General features: G+C 39.0%; 5 protein-coding genes across 5 annotated transcripts; 2 read left to right on the forward strand and 3 right to left on the reverse strand.

Moving 5' to 3' along the window:
• Window positions 1-2,995: 2,995 nt before the first annotated feature.
• Window positions 2,996-8,236, forward strand: LOC101308679 (purine permease 3-like). Its single transcript, XM_004299644.1, has 3 exons — window positions 2,996-3,896; window positions 4,516-4,899; window positions 8,174-8,236. Exons 1-2 carry the CDS (start codon window positions 3,159-3,161, stop codon window positions 4,897-4,899), a joined length of 1,122 nt encoding a protein of 373 aa, XP_004299692.1. The 5' UTR covers window positions 2,996-3,158; the 3' UTR covers window positions 8,174-8,236.
• A 1,878-nt stretch (window positions 8,237-10,114) lies between these two features.
• On the reverse strand, window positions 10,115-18,096 carry LOC101303913 (chaperone protein dnaJ 1, mitochondrial-like). Its single transcript, XM_004301301.1, has 19 exons — window positions 18,070-18,096; window positions 17,889-17,982; window positions 17,747-17,818; window positions 17,569-17,660; window positions 16,894-16,977; window positions 16,695-16,733; window positions 16,237-16,380; window positions 16,092-16,133; window positions 15,917-16,004; window positions 14,908-14,972; window positions 14,693-14,755; window positions 14,534-14,606; window positions 13,940-14,031; window positions 13,402-13,473; window positions 13,021-13,077; window positions 12,826-12,874; window positions 12,674-12,743; window positions 12,360-12,449; window positions 10,115-10,417 (listed from the first exon to the last, which is right to left on the reverse strand). Exons 1-19 carry the CDS (start codon window positions 18,094-18,096, stop codon window positions 10,390-10,392), a joined length of 1,341 nt encoding a protein of 446 aa, XP_004301349.1. The 3' UTR covers window positions 10,115-10,389.
• A 717-nt stretch (window positions 18,097-18,813) lies between these two features.
• Window positions 18,814-21,575, forward strand: LOC101304196 (pentatricopeptide repeat-containing protein At5g27460-like). Its single transcript, XM_004301302.1, has 3 exons — window positions 18,814-19,218; window positions 19,320-20,672; window positions 20,827-21,575. Exons 1-2 carry the CDS (start codon window positions 18,814-18,816, stop codon window positions 20,559-20,561), a joined length of 1,647 nt encoding a protein of 548 aa, XP_004301350.1. The 3' UTR covers window positions 20,562-20,672; window positions 20,827-21,575.
• On the reverse strand, window positions 20,910-21,493 carry LOC101304485 (probable glutathione S-transferase-like). The gene is made up of 2 exons (XM_004301303.1): window positions 21,431-21,493; window positions 20,910-21,209 (listed from the first exon to the last, which is right to left on the reverse strand). The coding sequence occupies exons 1-2, from the start codon at window positions 21,491-21,493 to the stop codon at window positions 20,910-20,912; spliced, it is 363 nt and encodes a 120-aa protein (XP_004301351.1).
• Window positions 21,576-23,071: 1,496 nt separating the features above from the next.
• LOC101308969 (phosphoribosylaminoimidazole-succinocarboxamide synthase, chloroplastic-like) lies at window positions 23,072-27,471 on the reverse strand. The gene is made up of 12 exons (XM_004299645.1): window positions 27,171-27,471; window positions 26,247-26,348; window positions 25,922-26,051; window positions 25,580-25,672; window positions 25,417-25,505; window positions 25,108-25,188; window positions 24,518-24,607; window positions 24,320-24,409; window positions 24,159-24,209; window positions 24,031-24,077; window positions 23,435-23,492; window positions 23,072-23,356 (listed from the first exon to the last, which is right to left on the reverse strand). The coding sequence occupies exons 1-12, from the start codon at window positions 27,465-27,467 to the stop codon at window positions 23,297-23,299; spliced, it is 1,188 nt and encodes a 395-aa protein (XP_004299693.1). The 5' UTR covers window positions 27,468-27,471; the 3' UTR covers window positions 23,072-23,296.
• Between the last annotated feature and the right edge of the window lie 88 nt (window positions 27,472-27,559).

The following is a 27,559-nucleotide window of genomic DNA, read 5'->3' on the forward strand; positions in this document are numbered from 1 at the left end:
GATGAATGATGTGTTTCTTATAATTCTCTGATTTTAATAATCAATTTGGTTTATCATGTGATAGGCACCGTCGGAGCGAAGCCGGCAAAAAAGAAGAGAGGCCCCGTCACAGGGAAGGCTCTCGAGAAGATCGTCGGTACCTCAGGGAGGATTGTCATCGGTACTGACGGGGATGGCGACGTAGTATCGGGCGGGAAGTCGAGGACGTACTCCGGCCGCGTGGGAGCGCTCATTAGGGATAGAGTCCCTATGTTGTGGTCAGACTGGGGCGAGGTCCTGCAAGAAGTTAAGGACATGGTCCACAACGCGATGTTGGTGAGTTTATAAAATGCCTGAATAATATTATGTATTACATTGTAGATTTCTGGAAAAACTAAACTAATAAACGGTTAAATGCAGGCGTGGTTTGAGGTTCCCGAGCCCTTGAAGAGCAGCTGGGCGGACTTTGTGCATGGGGGAAGGTACGTTGGGAAATTAATGAAAAAACAAAACTGTATGTCATATTAATAATATTTCTAATATTTTTGTTGTATCTGTATCTGTAGGTACAAGGTGCGGACCCATTGGACTACGCACGGGAACGCACGTTCTGCTACCCCTGCTGAGTTCCAGTACAGAGAGTACGAGTGGCGTTGGTTTCTGACATCAGAATTCAACAACCCTCGTAAACAGGTATTTAAATAAATTAATTAGTTAATTTATCATTAAGTACGTGCGTTTTAAAATATTTTACTAATAGTTTACTTTTTCTTTGAAGGCGGTTTCCCGGGTGAACGCTCAGAACCGGCAACGCAACACAAGGAACCATCATGCCGGTTCTAGACCGTTCGCTGTCTTCATGGACGAGGCGGCCAGGGAACATCTAGAGGTCAACCAGTACGTCTATACGTACGAGAGGGCATATCCTGACTCCCAGGAGGATATAGTAAGTACTCTTTCCTTTTTACAGAATTTTTAATTTTACTTATATATATGTCAAAATGTTAATTAATAATTTTTTCCTATCCAATTAGGCAAAGGTGAGGGAGGCTAGTGACGAGGTGATGAGTGCTATAGTGAGGGAGACATGGCCGGACACGTAGGAGGAAGAGATGTCCGAAGCCATTTCTCGGATCGACACTTCAGATCCGAGGGTTGGGGCGAGGATCATGGGCACAGCCTTCCCACCGCGAGAAAACAACTTCTACTGCCGGGGTCTAGGAAAGAAGGGCCAGGGGGTCCTGAAGACCACTCCAGGATTTCAACGAAAGGCAACCTCGACCAACAGCAGGACGACTCAGCTAGAGTCGGAAGTTGAGAGACTACGAGAACAGCAAGCCGCTCAGGCTGCCGCTCAGGCTGCTCAGGCTACCGCTCATGCCGCCCAGCAGGCCCAGCAGCAGCAGATGTTCCAGTACTTCCAGGATTTTACAGCTGCTCAGCTTCAGGGACTTCCACCTCCGCCCATGCCTGCGCCTATAGAGTTACCTCTGCTGCCGCAATCTCCTCACCAGCAGGCCCCAGATTCGGATATTGATTTAGACCATCTAGATTTTGTGTAGTTGATACCTTATATAGTTTTATGTGCTTCTTGTTGGTTATATATATGGAATTGTTTTGGTGTATTTTGCAGCTTGTTTGGAATGGTAATTTTAGAATTTCGTGTATTTTTTATTTTACTGGAATGGCGTTATAGTCGACAAAACATGCCACAATTCGTCGGCTATAGTAAATTTTTTTTTTTTCAAAGGGTTTAGCCGACGAATTATGGCATGTTTAGTCGGCTAAACACTACTAAAGCCGACGAAACAGACTCTATGTCGTCGGCTATAGTTATTTTTAAATATTTTAATTATATACTTTAGCCGACGAATATCTCTGTTCCGTCGGCTAAAGTCTGTGAGTAAAGCCGACGAATATTCTGTTCGTCGGCTTAAGTCTGAGAGTATAGCCGACACAAGACGTCGTCGGCTAAAGTCTGGAACAATAACCGACAAAAAATAGTTCGTCGGTTAAAGTCTGGACAATAGCCGACGACAGTCTTTAGGTTTGTCGGCTAAAGCGATCACCGACGACCCTTTCCCGACGACACTATAGCCGACGAAAGCTCGTCGGCTAAGGTCTTAGCCGACGAATTAGGATAACAGGTCGACGAAAATTTTTCGTCAGCTAAAGTACTTGTCCTGGTAGTGAAGGCAGGAAAAGGTCTGTCGGTTATGATCTTTCTTAGTTGACGACTAACGTTAGTTCTATCGGCTAAGTGTCTACCTCACCACACTTAGCCGATGGAACTTAGTCGACGAATTATTCATCTGCCAAGATTCTAGGCAACAAATTATTTGTCTTAGTCGACGATTTTTTTCCGTCGGCTAAGACGCGATTTCCTGTAGTGATCCGAGACCTAAAAAGTTTTTGAATTACTCTAACACGGTAAAAGATGTTTTCACTTCTGATGGAGCCCCAAAAAGGAGCTTAAGTGAGTGAGCTTTAAGCGAATAATGAAATTAAAAACAAATGGCCACACAGATTGAAACAAAACAAGAACCTACATTAATTCTCTCTGTCCTGCCCTTTTTTTGGGAAAACTTTCTCTCATAATGTTTACATGTACCTTAACATAAGCTTCACACGTATAGCATTCCCTTGCCCTTAAATAAATAAATGTACAATCTACAATCTACAATCTACACTTGATTATATGGGATAAACAAACTTTTGCTGGACAATTAGGCCAGTTAGCTCTTATCCGTAAAAAAATAATGCAAAATTGGTAAAATTGATTCACCCCCTGTATCATTGCCCTATCTTCAAAGTATGCAAAATTACACCAATGATCGATGGCAACAGATTCAATACATACGACAAGACGTGTACGTACACACACTAAGAATATTCATTAGCTTCACCCAAATAGTTGACTCCTGCTTTGATACACATTACACTAGTACTCATTTCTTGACTCTTCCTCATCCATCGTCATTTGCTATCCATGAGCTGCGATAGAGACAGTATATAGACTCGTGGATGACTTTGAACGATTAGGAATCACTCGATGCGCCGGCCATAGCATTTGCTTCCCTTACATCTAGATCGAGTTTGCTCACTATAACCATCTATATAAGCACATTACTCCTCACACCATCAAACACAATTTTTTAGGCCTATAGTGCATTAAGGTCATGCAAATGGAAACCACCGATAATGAGCAACTTAAAGCCGCCGCCCTGAAAAGGTTGCTGCTCATTCTGAGCTGCGTACTCTTATCCATAGGCACCTGCGGCGGCCCTTTGATAATGCGCCTCTACTTCATCCACGGCGGCAAACGCCTCTGGCTTTCGAGCATGCTCGAAACCGGTGGCTGGCCTGTGATCCTCGTCCCAATAGCCATAGCCTACTACCACCGCCGCAAAAACCAAGCTCCAACCGACCCACCAACCAAGCTCTTCTTCATGAAGCTCCCTCTCTTCGTTGCCTCTGCTGTCATCGGCGTCCTCACCGGCCTCGACGACTACCTCTACGCCTATGGAGTTGCACGCCTCCCCCTCTCCACCTTATCCCTGATCATCGCGTCGCACTTAGTTTTCACGGCCTTGTTTGCCTTCATACTCGTGAAGCAGAAGTTCACGTCGTATTCGATAAACGCCGTCGTGCTGCTGACGGTGGGGGCGGCGGTTCTTGGCCTGAACACGAGCTCGGACCGTCCCAAGGGGGAGTCAAACGCGCAGTACATGCTAGGGTTTGTGATGACGGTGGCCGCGGCGGCGTTGTATGGGTTTGTGCTGCCGTTGGTGGAGTTGATGTATAAAAAGGCCAAGCAGAACATCACGTATGCTTTGGTTTTGGAGATTCAGATGGTTATGAGTTTGTTTGCTACCATCTTCTGTACGGTTGGGATGCTGGTGAACAATGACTTCAAGGTTAGTACAACGATTTCTCAGTACAATTTATCATTAAACCACAGACCAAGAATTGTCCAGTTTTTCAATTATTGCAGTGGAATGCGACGGCATTTATTCAATGATGAGGAAATTATTTGTGCATATCGTTTTAGATTGTAAAAAGACTTTTTATTATTATTATAGATTGTAAAAAGACTTTTCGCCTTTTAAGATCAATGATGAACTATATGATAATATAGTATATGAACATACTTTAATTTTAGAAGGAAGAGTGTATGAAAATACTGGAATGAAAAAAGTGGCATGATGAATCCACTATTGAACACCTTTATACCAGTGACGATGAACTTGGATGGAGAAAATAATTTTGGAAAAGTTTATGAAACTTATAGTGCATGTAAAAAGTAGCAATGTATATTTTTACTCGTATTCGGTTGTTTTTGTTTCTGAATGCCCCATTGTGTTCTCGTTGGTCAGAAAAGAATGACACTTTTGTATGATCATAATGATCGATCTTGTTTTCTATATTTAAGCTCTGGAAAAAAATATTATGTCACTAATAGCTGCTTGATATTTTGGAAGATACTAAATTTTGGAACATATATGTAGTCTAAACATAGATTTATATATTGTGTAGGTGATTCCTAGAGAAGCGAGGAAATTCGAGCTTGGGGAGACAACGTACTATGTGGTGCTTGTAGTGAGTGCAATAGTCTGGCAAGCTTTCTTCTTGGGAGCCATAGGACTCATCTTCTGTGCCTCCTCTCTTCTATCCGGAATCGTAATCGCTGTTCTGCTCCCGGTGACTGAGATCTTTGCTGTTATTTTCTACCACGAAAAGTTCCAAGCAGAAAAGGGGGTTTCTCTTGCACTCTCCCTCTGGGGGTTTGTCTCATACTTCTATGGCGAAATGAAACACAACAAACAAAGCAAGCAAGCAGATGCAGTTAAGGAAAAGGAAAACAACAAAGAAGGTTGTACCCCCGACGTAGAAAACCTTCAGACGGTTCCAAATGCATGAGTGTTAAGAATAAACGTGTAATTTCCATCCCATGGTCTTAGTACATATAGTTGCAGGTCATCTTTTTATGTGTATCAGATTCTATAATTCTTAATACAAGTTCATTCTCTCCGTTTTCTTTTGCGTTTCTTCATCAGCTTTCATGGTATCAAGAGCCTGGTTCGATCGGGATGGAATCAAAATCGGAATCGATCGGTGATCTAGTTTTTTGTCAATAATTGCAGAGTTTCCTAGTTCAGTTCAGTGTTCTTCTTCATCGCCAATTGATTTCAGATAAGTGAATTCTTTGCCAAGTTTTTCACGTTCAAATCGTTGAAATTGAAGGTTGTTTTTCTTCATCGAAGCTTTGGATTTATATGAATTGTGTTCGCAATCAACTTCTGAAGGTCATTGCGTCAGTAAAAAGTTGAAATCTTGATTTGTTGACAAACCCTAGAAATTTGGGATTTTTGTTCAAAGCTTCTCTCTGTCATGATTTGAGATTCCTCGAATTGGTTGTTGATTGAAGTATGATGTGTATGCTTAACTGATTGTTGACAAAGAAATTACAATATCGGTGAAGGACTTTGATTCGATTGTTGCAATATCTGAGACAATTCTTATTGCACACTGAAACTTTGGGAAAATTTCAAGTACTATTCTGTGTGGCTACTGTGAGAATTTCAGTTTTCTTTATTTGGTTCTTGTGAAGAAGTATCTGGTACTAGTATTGGGGTTCTGTGTTTCTTGTTTGGTATGAAAAGTTTGAGAAAAGTTGGGATTTTTACACTCAGTGATTGCTTACAACAATACAGATGGCTCAAGTACTACTTGTTAATTCAGATTTGTGAAGTAGATTTCAGTATCTTTCACATTTTTGGTAGTTCAAGATTTCAGTATCATTCTGAAGTAGTTTTCAGACTTTTCCGCCTTGAATCATGCATCAAAACAGTGAGCTACAAATTTCTCTACTCTCCAACTTCAGCAATTTAATCACAGTTCGCTTAGATGACACCAATTACGTAACTTGGAGATTTATGCTCGAGTCGATGTTGATAGGGTGTGATTTAATGGGATATATTGATGGGTCTGTACCTTGTCCTTCACAATACAAGACCACAACAGAGGCTGGTATTACTGAGCTGACAGAAGAGTTTAAGGAATGGAGGAAAAATGACTCTGCTTTGATTACTTTACTTGCTGCCACTTTGTCATCTAATGCTCTTTCATTCATCGTTGGGAGTAAAACCTCAAAAGAAGTGTGGTACTCACTTGAAGACAGATATGCTAAACTTTCAAAGTTCAAAGCTTTTGAGTTAAAGACCTCCATGCAGAAAATCCAGAAAGGTAATGATAGTGTTGATAAGTATATGGAACGTTACAAAAGTGTTCGGGATCAACATTCTGTTGCTGGAATTCATATTCCTGATGAAGATGTAGTGACCTTTATCTTGGATGGCTTACCTGCTGCATTTACAACCTTCAAGATTGTCATCAGAGCTCAAGAGACTCCAATATCTCTAAGCCAGCTTCGTACACTTTTGTTGGATTTTGAGTCTGACATCGTTCAAGAATCAAGTTCTCTTGTTTCTACTCCCGTGCCTACATCTGTTGAGAACCAATCTCCTGGTACACATCTTACCACTCAACTTGCTTATGTACCTCAATGTACTATTCTGCCTAACAATCTCATCTGCTTGTACTATGAATCCTTCATATGCTGCTAATACCATGGTGCAAAATGGATACTTTGGGTTACCCTCTATGTCAAGTAATGTTCATATGGTGACATCCACTCCTAATGCATCTGTTGGTTCCATTGTTGGGAATGTTGGTTCTATCCTCTTGGTTCAAGTGTTGTTCCAACAAGTGAAGCTCTGTGCAATGGCACAATTCCTCAGTCAAACACTAGTTCTCTTGCTTCTGCCCCCTTGACTAAATCTGTTGTTACTCATGAGATTCAACCTCATGTAAGATATGCTTCACCACAAACCACTATGTCAACCAACTATGGATTTGTGAACCCACCTGCCACACATGCTACAAGTGCATATCAGTCAACATGTCCGAATAATTTTCTGGTCCACAATCGTGAGTACCCTCAATATCATGCTCAGAATTTTGCTGGTACATTTACTTCCTCTTCCGGATTTGTGACTCAAAATGGAGGTCTTCATAATGTCTTTGGTATTAATAATGGAAGCAGTTTGTGTGAGGGATTTAAGTCAATGCAACCTGGAGATGAATAATTTGTATTGAAAGTTCCGAATAATGCAGTTGCTTTGATAATTGGCAAAGGGGGTGAGGCTATCAAATATATGCAAACCAAGTCTGGATCTCGTATTCGGATTGTACCATTGCACCTTCCTTCGGGTGATAAGTCAACAGAGAGATCAGTGTATATAAATGGAGGAAAAGAGCAAATTGAGGTAGCAAAAGAATTGATAAACAAAGTAATCAGTTGGAAGAGTTCATCAAATGCATATGGAACCAATAGTCATATGCAGAAGTCATCCTATCCCAATGAGAAAGTTACTAAAGCTAGGGATAATAGTAACTCTCAGACTGTTTATTCTCTTGGTGATATCTGTCAAATATGCTCACAGTTTGGCTACATAGCTCTGTCATGTTCCCAAAGACCATCTCCAAGGCAAGTTCTTGCTATCGGTTGTTCTTTACAATGTCAAATATGTTTGAAGACTGATCACAGTGCAGCAGAATGTTTACATCGACATCATTATGATTTTCAACCATCAATTCAGGAAGAGCCTCAAACTATGATTGCTTCCTCCCCCATTCAATCAACAACAAGATCCATTCCTATTGAATCTACTTTGCTGTCCAGCAACTCTTCAGCTTCAAAGGATAATGCTCTTTGTTCTGCAACTTCAGTTTCCTCTAAGATATCAGGATGGCAACATAAAATGCTAAAGGAACTTGCAGCTTTATCAATTCAAGACACTTGGCTGCAACAATCAGCTCTTCCATGTAGACCATTGATGAATTGCAGGGAGATCTGTCATGAAAGGGGGATGCTACAATCACAACTTATTCCACCTGGATAAGATAAAACATCTTTGTGACTGTTGTGTACAATTTTTGCATGTGTTGCAACCTCGTGAGTGTCTTCTCCCATCAGGTTGAGGGGGGGATGTTAAGGATATATGTGTAATTTCCATCCCATGGTCTTGGTACATAGAGTTGCAGGTCATCTTTTTATGTGTATCAGATTCTATAATTCTTAATACAAGGTCATTCTCTCCGTTTTCTTTTGCGTTTCTTCATCAGCTTTCAGAGAGCACAAGCTGTAATTTCTATGTTTTCTTGCTCGTGGATTTTGTGAACAAGGCTTTGCAAAAGTAGGCATTTTCAAGGGGAAAGGCTGCATTTGGCATTATATGCTTCATGTTTCGGGCGGCAAAATCCATTTTTACCTTGTGGTATTCATATTGGTTGGAATAAATGCCACAGATTATTAACCAAATATAAGAAACGTAGTTAGCCATATTGGTTGCGTGCAAGTGTGCAGCAACTATGAAAGGCTCATGATATACATAATAATTTCAACACCTAAATGCGTGCAAAAGTGAATCTACAATCCACTAAGAATACTACTTTCCTTGTGTGGCTAATTACATAAACAACTCCAATTGCTTAATATATATATCTTTGAGATATCTCTTTTCCCGGTTGCCCCATTCTATTTAGGTTTGCCAAAACCTACTCGTTCATCCATTCTTGTAATCCAAGTACTTCTATATAACATTTGAACCTTTGATGGTTTATATTTCTCCAATTAGAGACGGTTTTGGCAAGAACTACAAAGATCGACTACGGTGAAAATTAAATTAGAGATATGCTTGTTAATGGTCAATGAACTATGAAAGAACGCAAAACAACAAATTACAAAAGTGACTTTCAAAGCCACCAAGGAGATTTTTCTCATCCTGATTGATAGGTCAGATCCTACAAGTGAGGGTCCAAAGCACTACATGACGCACAAGAGGAGTCTACCATTGTTAATGTTAATCGATCAGACCGAAAAAGTAAACAAAAACTCACACTCAGCCTTTTCCTTTCAATCCGTTTTCTCTTCCCTTTTGCATAACACGAAGGAAACGACCAAAATCATGAGGAAATTTCTTAATAAAAGCCATACTTCACACTTCCTTAGTTTAAGGACTCCAATTATTTGGCATAGGTACCATATATGGTTACAAGGTTTAGGAGTCATCTTTTTTATTTCATCTTTGCTATCTGGTATTGTAAATCAAGATTCTAATCAAGGCAACCATAACCAAAACCCAACCAATTTCAAAACACAGAATGACAGAGAAAATAGAAAATAATGCAAAATGTTTTAGTTTTTCAGAGGTCAAACATTTATATCTATAAGAAGTAATTTTTCTGGATGTACATTTTCCTCCTGATAAAGCCTGTAGGAGTGTAACTAACTTGCACCAGCCTACATTCCTGCAATAAAGAAGACAATACGTCCGAAGTCAACTACTACATTTCAATGTAAATCAAGTAATGTGGAATGCAAAGGAAAGTGCAACTGCAATTTATGAGGGATAAAAGTGAGGCTAGAAAGCTACTACTGCTCAAAACAGATCCAACACAAAGACATAAAGTGAGGCAACTAATGTCCAGAGACCGAAATCGTTTCAAGTCACCCACCCCTAATAATATGTCAAAGAGACTTTATTTCAAGCAGCACTTAGGTTTGTCACTGAAACAGAGTCTAGATTCTTTAGTAACATAAGAACAAAGAACTACTGTTAAAATGGCGTTACAGCTGTTTCAGAGAAATAATTTGACAACAAAACTATTTCATATACAGATAATAATGCATCATACAAAATCAGATACTAACAATATCTACCAGACATCCAACAATTTGCAACATCATGACAGTAAAACTGTGAATAGAAAGATAGTCAGAAGTTTTCAATGGGAATATGGACATTGCTAAAGGCACTCATTTTTACCAATTTTTTTAAATCAAGTTGCATTTACTTTGTGAAAGAAAATACCAAGTAGCCTGTTGATTGCTTTCAATATGCAACTTTTATGCCAAAGAGAAAAACAAATTGACAATCAAATGAGATTCAGTGTGAAGATCTGTAGAGAATTATACAAGACGGTCACTATTTGTTAAATTAATATTACAATTATACAAGAAGAACGTTGTACATTGATAGAGGCAGACTAACGGAAAAGGAAAAGCAATACGCAGACAATGAACTATGCCAAAAACTTAGGGTGTGCGAATAGACCGACTGGTCCTGAGAAAATCAGTACCTTCGATCAACAGAACTCCAAAGAATGGATAAGTCAGCAGATCTCTACAGCAATGACAATTGGCAAATGTATTTTGATTGAATTGCCTTGATCCAACAGTCAGCTCGTGGCTTTGCTCAGCAAAAAAAAGATCAATAAGAATACCGACAACTCAAGCACAAATCTCGGACCCATAACACGTTCAGTTATCCGCTGAAACCTGTAAGTTCAACCAGTAGATAGCTGCTGATAAAGCCTGTTGTCCATTTAAAGATACTCACCACTATCAGAAGAGTGACTAACAGAACTGATATTTAGGCTTGTTTGTCTATAATTCGTAATAACAGGGAGGCAACCTAAAATGCTTGAAATCAATGCTAGCAGAAAATTTAAAATGCTTGAAATCAATGCTAGCAGAAAATTTATAATATTATCATATGGGAATAATGGGATAACACTGACCAACCGGATAGAAAAAGGAAATTTCAGAACAAGATAATGTTGTTCAGACAAGGAAAATGAATTGGAGACCCTAAACAAGACTCTAGAGAGATCGGTGGTGTTTCAAGTATTGTTGTAAGATACAACTATTGAGGACCACTTCAAACATTGAACGGCTAGCACCCCACAATCTAAATAAAAAGGAATGTGTGTGTGTGTGTGTGTGTGTGAGAGAGAGAGAGAGAGAGAGAGAGAGAGAGAGAGAGACTATCAATTAAATAATTAAATATACACAATTTCTGCCTTTTAGGAACAAATGTACCTTTTTCTAACGTAACACATTTTTTAAAATTTTGTTGGCTAAACAAGTTTCAATTCTTTTCGGTGCTAAGTGCTAACTGTATCAATCCCATGCTTGTGGTTCTCATCTAAATATTGTCATCTTCATAGTTTTAAATGTGTCAATCTGAAAACCTATCCAGATAGATTAAATGGAATTGGCGGAAGCAACATGTTAGGCATTGAGACTTCCTCTTCGATCCTCATTGGGGTTTCCAGCATACAATATATTCTATCAAATCTTTGGTACAAGCTTCCCTCGAGTTGGAGTGATTAGAACAGCAGACCACATCCTCAATGTATAAACCTTTTCAAATCTTGTTCTGCCGTTGACGTAAACCACCAACTCAGACTCTCTAAAGACTGTATCCCTGCAATGCATTTACTAGACTGATTACCACCGGTTTGCTTGTCAAGGTTGAGAAGTCACAGCCAGAACTTTTGAGCAGGGTTCTGGTTCTGACTTGATTTCAGAGACTGGCTAACCATCAGGAAAAATTTCAAGCAGTCCTACTCGTCCACCAACTATTTTAATTTATCCCGGGAGACATCTTCTACTTTCTGTTCTGCAAGACGACACTGACCCTTTTTCACGTGATTTCTAGAATCCCATCCATAGAGCTGCCTTTTCTGGTAAAGATGCAGGAGGTGAAAGATCCAATATTGTAATCACTCATCTATAGAGAAGACACTTCAGCTGCATGTGGAACTTTCAAAATGTTCTCCCTGGTTGAAACAGGTGAAGCAAAATCCAAGGGCAAACAATGACCTGGTAATATGTCGCTTAAACAGCTGACATTGAAGTCTCCATTGAATCAAAGCCATTCTGAGAATGAATTACATCGATTTAACCTTTGATCACGTGTGGAGCATGCTATGATGCTTTCCGCCAATTACATTTAACAATATGAATGGACGTTTTACATTGACACAAATGCAAAAGATATGATGTTAACTAACTGTTCAAAATAGAGAAGAAGAAACAAAATTGAAAGAGTTAAGATAAGGGGTGAAAGGTGTGCTTAATCCTAAAATTTACTACCTGGCTTATACAAATCTACACGACACATAGCACTTGAGCATTATACATAGCTATATACTAGCCGTCAGTTCGCTTTTTCCTCGCAATAACAAAGAATAAAAAAAGAGATAGAGATGAGCATAGGATGTTACGAGGAAATTTCTCCTTTTTGATGGGTGCTGTTGTAATTCTACTAATTTTATAAATGAATCTACTATTGTATCCTGATTTATAAATATTTTTCTAATACAACACATCATGAGAGGAGAAATCACTATTTAAGGAAGTTAAACCTTTTAACCATTTCCTCAAGAATTGGCTTAATTACATAAGAATAGTTAATATAAGTCTTATAACAAAACAAAAAAGAAAGTGTTATGTAAGGTAAAATGCTCACCAGTCTTTATCGTTGGAGTTGCTGTTTCCATGAATTATTTCCTCCTTTGCAAATTCTTCTAATATGGCGTGTTGTCGTTCATTTATTTTACTTCAAAAAGGGAAAAAAATGAGACAAATCTATTCCCATAACTCACAAATGTACAAAAATAAAAGAAAAAAATTAAGAAAAATACACCAAACCCTATGAGTATACATAATACCGACATTTTGCTAGCAATATAAATGTCCAAAAACCATATATAAACTTTTGACTGGATATGAATGTACGCGATTGGTCTCGGAGAAAAAGGAGAAGAAAAAGATGCATCTTACGTTGGAAACTGGACTCGGAAGCGAACATATTGGTCTCCATGGTGAACTAGGAAACCATGCTTCGGTAGTCCTGCAACATCATTCATGGTCAGAAATTTTTTAACAAAGCAATCTCTAACTTTTAAGAAGTGGGGAAAGAATGCTTTAGTAACCTTTGCCTCTTAGTACCATGTGTTCTCCAGGCTGAACCCCCTTTGGTATCTGAGAGGTCCATAATGACAGGGAAGAATCAGTATATGTAGAATCAAAAAGATAGTGGAAGGGAATAGGAGTAGGACAAGAGTAGAAAGAGAACAGTAAGAAAATTCTATCTCTGCAAAGAAATAAAATGAAGACAAAACTCTTACTTTTACTTCTGTCTTCCCAGTTAAAGTTGGCACCTCAACCTTACCACCAAGAATAGCCTGAAAAATTCACTATCTGCATCAGAAGTAATATACAAGGCTTGAAAATGCAAAATAGTAAGTTACACAGAACAGTACAATAAGAATCTCCCTTGACAACTACAGGAGAGAACAAGTACTTGACTACTTTAGATAGCTATACCCCTGTATTTATGGATAGAAGGCCACCAAATATTTTGGATCAGGCAGGAAAGTTGACAGAAGCAAAGTGGCCCCAGAAGGTAACAACCCCTTTGGACACTTTGTAGTTCAGAGACCGAACACTAGTTAATTATTTCATGTCACACTGATTATAGTCATGTACATGCAAGAAATCAGTCTCACTTGAGTAAAGCTGATATTAGAGTCCACGTAAACATCTGCACCATCTCTAGAAAAAATAGGATCTTTAGCAACCTACATCATCAAAAAAACAAGGGAATTTAAGAAGGCCTAGCAGGCTCGCAATCATAAGTCTGTACATCAAAACAGAAAAAGCAAGTCTTCCACTTAATTAAGTTCATTTATTATCATGTCCTTCAATCATATGTATCTTCCAGCTAGACTGATATGTTAGACCTGCTTAGTATGCAATTCAAGCTCCTTTTATTTTAGGTGGGGGTGAGGGGACAAAACGATAAGGTTAACCATATGATTCAGATCCTTTAAAGCATGCCATTATGCTACAGCAATAGAAAAATCAGACCAAATGATGCAAAAGTACAAAAAGCAAAAATGAGGGTTTTCTGTCTCTTAGAATGTTTGATCCATGAACCATATTAACAAAGTTTTATAACAGTAGACACAATTGTGATGGATCTCTCAAATCTTCATAGGAACTTAAAGTGATCTTATAAGGGAAAAAGTAAGAGTAAAACTGTGCCTTTAGCTTAATATATAACCAGCCTGGTTGACTTCCTCGTGGCCCACTATTCCCGGCCTCTGGTACGCGGATTGTATCTCCAGAATCCACACCTAGTCCAGTTAAGATAGAAGAGGGAATTAGAAAGACAGAGACGTCGGATAAATACACTTCTGTTTTTAATATGATGATTTATGGACATTAAAGCTGCATTATCCTTCAAACAGAAGTGTATTCTAAGGACTCAAGTTTACATCTTTGAATCTTACGGGGCAATCAGTTCCAACTGAAGCAACTTAGTATGCTTATCTAGAAATTTTTTCACTTGAGAATTTGCAAATTGTTCTCAGACCTCGTATCCATGACAAACATGCAGATATTGGCTGATTCTGTCACTGGGAGATTAAATTATGAAACATGACCCAAACAAGATTAGCTTCTTTCCTATAAACTAAACATAATCCTCATGATTCTCTTAACATGTCTCCCCTGAACTTGCAACATACAACACAGGATTCTCTAGAGCCAAATGATAGCTATTAGTAATGCACATCTGACTGCGTACACGATCAAAAACTTATACTACTCTCATCAAATTGGAACGACTATACCAACCTGCTGGGATGCTAACTTCAACCTCTCTAGCACCTTCAACTATCCCTAATCCTCCACATGACATACAATGTTCCTGCAACAGATAAATTGAATGTTAATCCTATGATCTGGGGGAGCATTCAAGATCAGTGGAGTTATTCAATGGATTTCACATTATACCTTGATTATTTGGCCTGACCCTTTGCAAGTACTGCATGTTGATGTGAATGGAGGAATTGTAACCTGGTACAAAATTTGAACAAAATCAGAGATAGAGTATGAAGATTTATTGATATGTCATACGTCTAGAAGACCAAAGAAAAGTAATTGTCCTCACAAACCACTTGCAAAGAAATATTCCATAAACATCATAAGTGTGGATCTTCAAAACTTACTCTCCCAATACCTCTGCAAATAGGACACACTTTTGTCTTGGCCTTTACTGGATAGCCACGCCCATCTGCATCATGAAATAAGAAACTAGAGAGGTTATTTATGCAAATTGATAATCAAATGGAAAATGTAAAACGGAACAAGGAGAACCTATGGATTTCAATTTCACAAGAATTTTAACCATTTTGTGTGACATTATTATTTTTCCACTAAAAAAAACATATTTGATTAGTTATTGATAACCCACCAAATAACTGAGTTTTTTTTTTTCTCAAACCGAGTTTTTCTTAAGGTCGTCTGAACCCAATCTGGTCATAACACTCGAATTCAACAGTCAAGTGTTACTTGTATGTTTGTTCCATTGCTGTCCCAAAGTGATAGCTGATGGGGAAGGTAAACTACTCTTGAACATTGTAAGTAAAAACTTAATTATGACTTTACGGAGAGTTTGAGACTTTCAAATAGGACTATAGAGTCCCAAAATATCATCCTAACGCTCCTTAACAATGGTATTGTTTCCAAAAACCAAGGACAATCAGACTTCAAGATCCCGAGCCTCGGAATCCGGACTCTGTCTGACCAAACCCAGACGCAGACCCCAGGTCCCGAGCCTCCGATCACCACTAATTGACACCAAACAATGAACCAGGAAGTTGGACCCAAGCTGCTGGCCCCACAGGTGGGACGCCATCCTGAACACAAGCCATGGCATAATCTGACCTTTGTATTTTGAAATACCACATCTAAAGGCAAAGCTATAGGACTATAGAAAGAATGCAAAATGGAACATCCCTCTATAACAATTACAAAGACTTCAGAAATTAATAAAATAAAAAAATATCTCTGTGATGATGCATGGTGTCGAATACAAGAAATGATATTGTTGAAGCCTCTGGTACGAGGAGAATTTTTCAACAGACAATATGATCTAAAGATATTTAATGAAGTCACCTCCAAAATGATAAACCCTAAAAAAAAATTAAAAAAATTAAAAATTAAAGAAGAACTCACCACAAGAATCGCAGGGAACATGTGAAGTTACAGACAGATTTTTTGTGCATCCTCTAGCAGCTTCAGAAAAAGAGAGTGACAGCTCCACCTATGAAATGCATTAAAAACATTACGCACTTGAGCTTCAAATTACAAAAGACAGTGACGAGTGCAACCATAGGGGAAGCAACTTTACCTGAATGTCAGGTGCAACTTGATCGAACTCACGTTCAAAGATCTGCAGTATCAAACAACTTTCAGAACAATGAAGAATGGAGAGTCCAACTAACTGCAGTAAGAGGCTACATTAAGATTCAAAATAGAACGTGGAACTGATATACCTCTGAGAATATTTTATGAAATGAACTGGAGAAATGAGGTTTAAAACCATGTCCAAACCCCTCCGCATCAGCTGTAGGACCATGAGTTTGATAACTGTATCTAAAACCTTCTGCATCACTGGCAGCATACCCACTTGATTGCTTCTGCATGGAACACCAAGAGTAAAGAGATAATTGAGCAAAATCTAAAGAATTTATGGTACACTCTTGATTGCAGAAGAACAGATTACTTTCATTGATGAAGCTCACTGTCAGACCAGTTTGCTTCGTTTTCTACCAAATACAAACATAACAAATGTGCAAAAAAAGGAGAACAATACAAATCATTGTCTGATAAGCACCAACATACAACATAAAATTAAGAAGTTTTATAGAACAGCAAATAACAACAAAAGTGTGATGTGCATATTTTTGTGGTGGGGGGGGGGGGGGGGGGGTAGGAGAGAGAGAGTTATTACCATATCATATTCTGCCCTCTTTTCAGGATCTTGCAATGTCTGGAATCAACAATGAAAAAGAAACGACAAACAAAATTTTACATGCCCAATCTAGGAAACTTGCAAAATATTCGAGATTTTGGTAATATAAGATATGAAAACAGCTCTGACAAACTCATGTAGGAGGTTGGTGAATGTTTGGTCCAGTCATATATCAAACCTCATAAGCTTCTCTTATCTCCTGAAATTTTCTCTTATAAGAAGGATTGTCCCTATTTGCATCAGGATGGTATTTCTTGGCCAGCTGCATAAACATTCAGATTTAACAGCTTGAAATATATAATAACTGATAAAGAATTATGGCAAAATGAAATTAAAAAAAATGGGGCCTGGCTTCAATGATGCATAATGGTCACGGTAAAACCATATAATTGATAGCCCAAAATTGATGTTCAACTCAGCAGTAATCCCATTTAACCCTTTAACCAGATGGGATTGGTAAGGTATAAAAAAACTATCATGAATGAACAAGTGAGAAAGGATACAGTTACATATAGACTCGTGGTAAAATCAAGATGACATTTGTAATATAGGATATTCTGACAAGTTTATTCAATCTACAAAGTGCAAATTCCATATGCTAGCAGCTAGCTACAGTGTGGTAACATAGCACAGTTTACATTTCTATAATGTTTAGGATCTATTCCAGATGAAAAGCTCCTCCTCGAATCCACACCTAGAGCACTTCCTCTTACAAATCAAATGCATTTCTAACATAAATTCCCCAATGTAGTAAAGACCTTAAATCACTTGCACATTTTCCCCAAAAAAAAAAACCTCAAACATTCCTAAACCCTTACAAAGCCTAATGCCAATCAAATATCTACATACTAACCGTGCGAAACGCCTTTTTAATCTCATCTTTGCTTGCGCTTCTCGAAACGCCGAGAGTTTCATAATAGTCTCGTGCCGGTGCGCAGCAAAAACCTGTAAAAAATTCACCAAACTTTAAAATCCAATAAACCCGAAAATGCAGCTCGTCACTATCAGAAAGAAAGAGAGAGCTTCAAAACCTGAGGCATGGATGTAACGATTCCCAAACGAAGTAGCGAAGCCAGCTACCGAACCAGAAGAAGAGCTCAAACCTAAATTGAAATTAGCCACAGAAATAAAGAACGATTCTTTCGCCACAGAAACAATCACAGTAGTGCTCACCTTGTGTTCGATACAATGCCTCGCTCGCTGAGCAAAGCCTGCCGTGATCAATAGCAGATTCTCCGGCGAACGGCGAAACCAAGCTCCTCCGGCACTGCGTACAAACAGGTTCGATTGCTGAGAATGAACAGAAAATTGTTGGATAAAAAGGAATGGGAGAGGTGAGCTCCGCCGTGCTTACCAGGCCAAGCAAGCTCAATTTCCGCATAATGTTAGGGTTTTGGTGAAGTTTGAACATGCGAGTTTCGAATTTGGGATTTTTCGTCTGAAATTTGAGTGGAAGAATCCAGAAATGAACGAACGACGGTCGAGTCTGGTTTACTCATTCACGCGCCGACAGGGTTTAGTTTCTAGTCCTCCCAAAACCTTTATGCTATGCGTGCAGCCTACGAGAAGCCAACGACGCCGTTTTTCACTCAATAGACAATAGTGAAAGCAATCCGTTACGATTTATTTGTATATACGGACAATCTTGCGATCTTAATATCAGCTAATTTTAATCATCTACATAACATTTGTAGATACATGGACGTGTACCGAATATCTTCTTATATTTACGTTTTGTTTGAACATACATCGCTTCATAGTTTAAAAGGGACATGTTCATACTCTTGAAACCAAATTTAATACATATACATATAATATGCACGACATGTTGATTTTTTTTTTTTCTATTTCACACATATTATTAATATAAGTAAATAGAAATTATAGTCATTTGGCTGTTCACCTCTTCAATCTCATTAGTCATTTGGTGGGCTTGCTTTATCACACGTTTTGCTAGCCCGTCCACAAACATGCACCAGCTGGCCCACCGCCAAGCGGCCCAAAAGCTCCGCCTAGCCCACACTAGGATTAAAATTACTAAATTCTCCTCATTTGCTTATAATGTCTCACTTTCTACCCTCACTCTTCACCAGCTCCCATGGCGAGCCGTTGCTCTGTCGCCGCTCTGAAACGCCGGTTCCCTCTTTTCGACACGTGGAGGCTGACATCATCACTCACCTCTTCCTCTTCCTCTTCCTCTTCCTCTTCACTGGCCGGCGAGCTCAAGAGCCAGATTTCCAAGCTCAAAAGTCCGGGCCGGACCGCAACCGCCGTGGTTCAAGATTGGGACACGTGGAGGCTGACGTCATCACGCACCTCTTCCTCTTCCTTTTCACTGGTCGGCGAGCTCAAGAGCCAGATTTCCAAGCTCAAAAGTCCGGGCCGGACCGCAACCGCCGTGGTTCAAGATTGGGTCAGCCAAGGCCACAAGGTCTCCGTCCCCCAGCTCCGCCGCATTTCCATCCAGCTCTTGAAATCCAAGCGCTTCGATCACGCTCTTCAGGTTTTCATCTCTGAAATTTCTGTTATTTGAAAATTTTGCTATGAAATAAAAATGAGATTAGCATAATTATAATCATAATCATGTTGTTGATTATGAATTAGGTGATAAAATGTATAGAAAATCAAAGAAATTATCGAATGTCACCGGTGGATCATGTGATAAGATTAGAATCAATGATTAGACAAGATAAAATGTTGGAAGCAGAAGAGTATTTTGAGAATTTGACTGATACGGCGTCGCGTAAAGCGGCATGTGTTGCTCTGCTACATGGTTATGTTATGGCAAGGGACGTTGAAAAGGCAGAGGAGCTGATGCAGAAGCTTGGAGGGTTGGGGCTGGTGGTGAGCTCTAATTTGTATAATGATATGATGAGGTTGTATATGGGGACGGGGCAGTTTGGGAAGGTGCCGCTTGTTATAGAGAAGATGAGGAGTAACAAGGTACCGCTAACTGTTCTGTCGTATAATCTTTGGATGAATGCAAATGCGAAGCTGTCTGGGGTTGGTTCGGTTGAGGTGGTTTATAAAGAAATGGTGAGTGATGAGAATGTTCAGGTTGGATGGAGCACTTTGTCAACTTTAGCTGGTATTTATATGAAAGCAGGGCTTGTGGAGAAAGCCAAGTTGGCTTTGAGTAATGCGGAAGAGAAGCTTTCTAACTGTAATCGTCTTGGTTATTTCTTCCTCATTACACAGTATACGTCGTTGAAGAGTAAAGAGGATGTTCTACGGCTTTGGGGAGCTAGTAAGGGAGTAGCTGGGAGAATTCCGAGTACTAATTACATGCATATAGTGTTGTCCCTGGTGAAGCTAGGTGATATTATGGAAGCTGAGAGGATTTTTAGGGAATGGGAGTCCAATTGCTTTAGATATGATGTTCGAGTCTCTAATGTCCTTCTAGGCGCATACATGCGGAATGGAATGGTGGAAAAGGCTGAGTCATTACACAAGTACGCGTTGGATAGAGGCGGTTGCCCGAATTATAAGACATGGGAGATCCTTATGGAAGGAAGGCTGAAAAACCAAAACATGGACGGAGCAGTTGAAGCAATGAAACAAGGATTTGCGATGTTGCAAGACTGTCATTGGAGGCCATCAGATGATACTGTTATGGCCTTTGCTGATTATTTCGAAAGGCATGGGAAATTTGAGGATGCAAATTGGTATATTAGAGTTATTCATAACTTGGGTTTTGCAAGTTTGCCATTATACAAATCATTGTTAAGAATGCACAGTTCTGCTCAAAGGCCAGCCTCTCACATCTTTATGATGATGGAGAAGGACAGAATTAAGTTGGATGATGAGACTTCTGCTCTTGTTGATTCTCTCAATGTTTATGTGTAAGCAGATGCAAGGACTCTCTGTGAAGTATAATTAATGATGGCTGCTTTTTGGGTCCTTTAATCTTCCCCAAGACTAGCAGTCACTAGACAAGATACTTCTTCATTTGTGCAGGTACTAATATGTCTCCATTTATTTTATCAAATTGCTGCTAACAATGCAAAATATCTTCACCCTTGTGAATCTATTTGTATATCAAATGTGCTAAGCCCACTTTATTCTTTTTATATAAATAGTATACATACTAAATTTAAAGATGAATATGCAGAAACCAGGCAGAAATGGTGGCAAATTCTTCAACTTGATCCTCCAGTCAAAATCTTGTAAAAGCCTTTGTTGTGCTCCAGCAATTTATCTTGAGGTGGCAGGCTCTTTTATAATTGGAACTTCAAGGACTCTTCTGAACCAAGCATCAAGCAGAGGCGTCGTCTCGGTATCAATTAGATTTACTTCTGCAATTTTCTCAACCATTCTAGCCCATACTCCAATCCACCCTGCAGCTATGTCCACGAAGCCTATGCTTTCACCTCCAAAGAAATGCTTTTCCTTTAGTCCACTTTCCAGAATCTTGAGATTTTCTCTAGCTTCTTTCGCAGCCTTCTCTTTCTCTTCCCCTTTCTCTGAGAATGCACTCATAACTGCTGGTACACACTGAAATGAAGAATGATATTATACCTACCAAAGATGTGAGATTGGTTACTGTTCATTCTGTCCTTTTCAGCAATGTATAATTGCTTCGATTGGTATAATTATACCTCCAGCCTCCACCTGTCTTTTTCCTGTGGCACCAAGTCACCGACTTCATCTATCGGAGAGAGATTTCAAGGTTCAGAGTGAGCGTGAGATAAGGTATATAACAAAGCTGCGAGAACCCAGCCCTCCTCCGACCCACCAGCATCCACCTCCACAACTGAAGGCCAAAGAAATCCCAACATCGCCGCAATTAAAATTGCAAATCAGCAACATTTTAATCAAGCTGGTAAAAATTTGTTCCAAGAATTTTGTGCTTATTTGCATATTCGTATTATTCTTTGTATAATCATACACATTATACAAGTATACTTGAATGGCTCTAGTTCTTCCTTTGCTTTTACTTTTATTTTGTGCTCATTTTTCTGATATGTGTGACCTTTTTGTTTCTTTGCGTTCTTTCTAACACGTACTAGAATTCATCTGCTCAGATGAATCACTACGTGATCTCTTATTAGCTAGAGATAGATTACAATTCCACTGCAACTGGATGCTCGAACACAATTGACGAAGCTGGCAAGCGTTTTGTCAAGACATAGGATGATTTCATGGAGATAGTTGTCACCCGCAGGATTGATCTTGCACATAGTGGATGGTGTGATAACTGTGATTCCTCCGAGTGCTGCTTTGACGGCGCTTCTGATGCCAACCGCAGGGTAGGTTTTGCCCGGAAAGGATGGTTTAAATTAAGTCGGTAAGATGTAATAACACTGCATCGACGGCGCTTCTGATGCCAACCGCAGGGTAAGGTTTTGCCCGGAAAGGATGATTTAAATTAAGTCGGTAAGATGTAATAGCACGCTTAAGATATGCCTGATTGTAATCGAACAATGTACCCACACACTGGTCATGTGGATACGTGAAATTGCTAGGCCATAATCCGTGGATGTAGAAGCCTCGAGGCAGTGGAGTTCCTGGAATGCAGGTTGGGTCGAACATGCACAAGGTGATGGGATACTGCTGTACCAGTAACTGGAGGAGGTTTATATAAGAGCAGGGTATTGCTACTCCCATGACTCAGTAGTGTGTTAGACCGGTAAAGTAGTAGTAGGTTCGTCATGCATCCTCTCATCTCATCTCTTACGCTACACGTATGAACTAAATGAAGAAACTAACAACCGATCGAATCAATGGCCTCGGCTAACTGTTTGACTGTTACTTCATGACTTCAACTTACGCACCATTTTGCCAAAAGCAATTGAATTTGATCACCTAGCTAGCTGTTATCGTCTATAGTTTGATGATTTAGGGTGCATCTGAATGATTTGGGAAGCTGTATTAATCGGTCAACATTAGAAGTATGATAAGGTCATCTCCACAATTCGAGTTGTTATGAGGAGCTGTAGAGATCTAGATTTCAGAGGTCTTTGTATCCTGATGGTAACTGAAGCTAATCAATCAACGGAGGCATACTTCCTGTCTACTTCCTTTTTGTTTATCCTTTTGAACTTGAAAACCTTCATAGACTTGTCTCTTCTAGCTTCTAGGTTCTATATACATGCTTTTCAAATTTCATTCCAGTACGCCAACATATGTAAGAAATTCAATTGGTAGGACTATTTGAAAGTTGATTGTGGTCTCAGGTGGCCGTCAAGCTCTGAAGGATACAAGGATGAATACTACTAGGAAAGAATTACATGTTTAACACAAGTTCGAGCTCATTTCTTTTCAGTCGTCAAACTCATTTGTCTTGGTCCGGTAAAGACCGTCTCTTAGGCGAGCAAGCTTCTATGTAAAAAAACAACAGCATACATTTAACTGTTCAAGAAAAACGGTAAGCTAAAAATCATTGGGCGTAATTATGCCCGCTGTTCGATTCAAGGCACAACATCTTGCTGTCCAAGAGACTTCCCATGAACATACATGAAAGCACAAATGAATCACAAGAAATAAATGCCTCACATTTTCTAGTATGTTTTTAATTTTGTGGGGTCTTGGGGAGGGTCCTTGTTAGTTCAGCTAAAATTCTTCTGCTCCTCGCTATGAAGTTACTTCAGGGATGACAGTGCTTGTGCCACATTGCGAGATATTCTATCATGTATTGGCTCCTGCATGGAAGCAGCCGTGAATATGTCGCTAGTATTTGTACACAAAAATAGAATATCAATCAAAACAAGGCTTTTTACCTCTGTAGAAGGCATCTTGAATTTTGATTTTGTGATCGTCTCATACAAGAAAATATATCTGCCATTGTAAAAGCAACATCAGTACATTATAAGAGTAACTAAAATATATACCAGTGGATAGAAAAATCTCAAAACTTGACCATCTTTTTATGGTCTTGATCAAAACAATAACTCAGTTACACATTACAGGGGAAGCAAGGAGAGGGCATAACAGAAAAGTAACAGTAATTTATTGAAATAAAGAACTCATGGAGATGAACAGAAAGAGAAACAACATATCAAGCATTAGTAACCTCAATATATCCCTTATTATGATTTATTCAAACAGGATGGCCTAAACAAACTCCTCATCACACAAGATGGGGAGTACCATGGGATGGGCAAAATATCTTATAATTCAGATGGTTTTCCACCAAAAAAAAGACTACCAAGAACAGCTTCTAGCAAGTCAATAAGGAGTTTTCTATCAACTTAAGGGTTTTGAACCTAATGACCTATGACACATGCATTGTCGCTTTGTACCTGATAAAAGAGTATGTCGAAGAAATTATCACACGGTTTAATTAATGGCAAGGCACAATAGAAAAGTGACATACCGCCAAGATAGTTCACGAACAAGTTCTTCAGGGGCATCAGGGAGGACCTAAATTTTTGTATAATCAGACTGAGATTTTATTTTTTACATTCTCAAACAAAAAATAATGAATGGATTTTATGTCATTACCTCATCTTCATATGGATTGCAATTATCTTTAAACCACAACCTCAAAAACTCCTAAGAATCAAAGTTTAAATGTCAGCAAAAAAGCTGTTCAGATGTAATTCTTATAGACAACAACTGTAAAACAACACATCATACATGATAGTATGAAATACGGTACATACCTTATCAACATTTTCAGGTTCAAGACCATTCTGAAAACGTTCCTCATAAGTATGTGCAATCCAATATCTGCTTGAATCAGGTGTATGCACCTAGAATAGCAAGGAAAAACAAGAGTCACCTAATACCATTATTGAAACTGAAATGTGTATAGTGAGTGAGGAGGAATGATAAATACTTTACACAAGGCAACATAATACCTCATCAATCAAATGTATGGAACCATCCTGTCCCTTCCCAAATTCGTACTTTGTGTCTACCAATATCAACCCATGCTCCAAAGCCACACGCTGCACCATCACAGAAATGATAAAATTGGTTACCCTGGCTGAGTTTATTTTTCAGATAAGAAGCTGATAGATCAGTATAAATTCAACTACAATATTTGCCTTATTGTGTATATATGATCTATAACAAAATCACAACAAAAAAACAAAAATGTTTAATCCATGTGTCTAGGTATAAATGAAGCAGCGTATTTGAAACAAAAACGCATGTAACTTTTAAGGTCCAACATCAAATCATATGTCATACTTCTGAGGAATAATAAACAGAAAAGAAAAATGAAACAAAAAGCTGTAGAAGCTAATCAAAAGATGTGTTGTTCATGCTTCATCTTTCTACTTTTCCTCATTGTTCCCTTTATTCTATTCCATGTTTTTCACTAGATAGCAAGTCTATGATTCCATTCAGATACTGTATGCTTTTATTGAGGTAGTTCCCATTATGTCTACAGATAACTACATTTTCAGAAGCCTAACTTCAGAAGATCTCAGAAAAAGAAAATTACCTGTCCATACTCAAACAAGCTCAATGCTTTCCTACTTACTTCATCATAATCGGCCTGACTCATCAGTCCACTCTCAATAATCTGCAAGAAAATGGCACCACACACATTAAGTCATTTGAATGTATGGATAGAAAATCTAACACTCCATGCTAACTTGGTTTCATCTCCAGCATGAACTTCTCTCCCCTTTTGACTTGGTTTAACATCTTCACTAACAAGCAAGTCAGCCTGATGGCCTAACCTAACAAGTGTCTCTCTTCTCCTTCCCTCTCCCATTTAGAGTGACAAAAGAATATTAAAGAGACCAACCTCAGCTGGAGTAACAGGAACGTCATGATCTGCAGCCTTAGTTGTTGGTGTGAGTATATTTGCAGGAAGCTTTTGGCTTTTTACCAAGCCTATAACATCAATAGATCATTAGACAAAAAATTTGGAAATAGAAATATCACAAGACATTAATGACAAAGCGCACCGTCTGGAAGTACGTTGCCGCAATAATTTCGAACGCCATTTCTGTAGACCATCCATAATGACGTATCAGTACTTCCCGTCACATAACCTCTGACTACAAATTAGAAGAAAATATATTTTAAAGACTCAGAGAGTAATGAATGTATAAAGACCGTGCCCTCATCTTCAAATAAGCCAAAACCTCTGACATGGGTATCATTGACTATGCAAGATGTGGATTTAATGTGATAAGCTTATAGTGGGATTTTCATGGCTATAACACATACTATTGCTTTTACTAAACGTTAGCATCTTCCTGTACTCAAAATTTTATTTTCAACATATAATGATTATCATATCATACCCACAAACTCCACCGGAAAAACAGAACATTTCTTTGCAATTGTTACATTTTCGTCTGGGACCGAAACAACTGCATTTGACGTTATATGTTGAGTTTTGTCAAACCACCATAAACTTGTTTCATTAAGGACCTACAAAGATAAAACCAAAGAAATTCAAATATCATTACTAATTATCTAATCACCAACTTAGTGAGTATATTATGAAAAATAAAAAAGGGCTTTCAGACCCTCTTTTGTTCTTTTTTTCAGAACCGACTACGCTAAACCAAAATGAAGAGCACTCACATCTGTTCATTCCTTTGGGATGGTAACAAGAGTACTGACCTGGCCTTTGAAGGGAATGGAAGCAAGAATTCTATCAAATGCACTCTGCCGATCCGTGGTGACCATAACAAGATAATCCCCACAGTCATAAACATCCCTAACCTGGAAAGCAGAGAATTTAGAGTCTTTCTCTAATTAACTAATTACATTACAAACCAAAGACTGCAGTGTGATCAAGGAAAGCAACATCTATAACCTGGGAAACACAGAATTGAAAGTCCTTCCCTCAATAAAGAGCATTACAAACCCACAAATGGATTGCTAGAAGAGAATAACCACAGCCCCAAAAAATTAGAAGTTTAAAATAAAATAAAAATCACTGAAAGTTTTGGCTTAAACCAAGTTGGTTACTGGGCCTAATTAGCCATAGGCATCGAAAAACTCAAGCTGTATATAGTATTAAAACTAACCAAATGCAATGCCATTAGGGTGCTGAAAACCCTCATTACCACCATCCTGAAAGACACTTGAAATTAGCTCCATGGCCAACAAGTCATATTGGAGAAGAGTAACCTTGGTTACTTCCAAATAATACCGCCGCAGCAATTACAAAATGAACACGATGCACCTTCAAAGTCACAGGCTTAACATTATGGTGGTATCATAGCTACATCAATGTAGCCTTCAAGCTACTTGAAGGGCGTTTAACGTACTCGGTGAGAAGGCAGATTATGATGACCACCACTTCCTGTAAATTTCTTGTCCTAAACATTTCCGACGGACCAAATTTGCGAAAACATCTCAAAGCTTCATCCTTTGTTACCACCATTATCACAGAACTACTAAACATCTCAATACAAACCATCTCCCAAATGCAATTGCCAATTCCCAAGTTCAAAACATCCTTATCATACATCAAAACCTCGACAACAGTATGTTCAAAATGAAGCAAAAGAAAAACAAAGGAAAGATTTTGATATATACCTTGCCTCTGGTTTTGGATTGGAGGCCAGGAACTGTGAGGTGGAGGTTGGTTTCAGAGAGGCAGTTAGACAAGGAAGTCCCAATGGCATCAAGCACCTCTTGTTTACGAGCACCGTTGAGCAGAGCATCCAGGGGCGGCGGCGCTTGGGCGGCCATGGCCGACACAGAGAGTTTTGGGAAGCTTCTGGAATTGGGTTTGAGAGTTTTGGAGGAAGAAAATGAGGGGATGGGATTTGGGTGTTTGGGGATCATGAGGGTTTTGGGAGGGTTTAAGGTTTGGCTGTACTGATGAGCCATATTTCGTTTTCGAGTTTCACACGGTAGCGCTTAACACTGCAAACTATACGAGTTGCGACTCAACTGAACTGAAGTGGTCTCCCAGAGAATAT

This window comes from Fragaria vesca, linkage group LG5 (genome assembly GCF_000184155.1).
Source record: "Fragaria vesca subsp. vesca linkage group LG5, FraVesHawaii_1.0, whole genome shotgun sequence".
NCBI classification, from domain to species: Eukaryota; Viridiplantae; Streptophyta; class Magnoliopsida; order Rosales; family Rosaceae; genus Fragaria; species Fragaria vesca.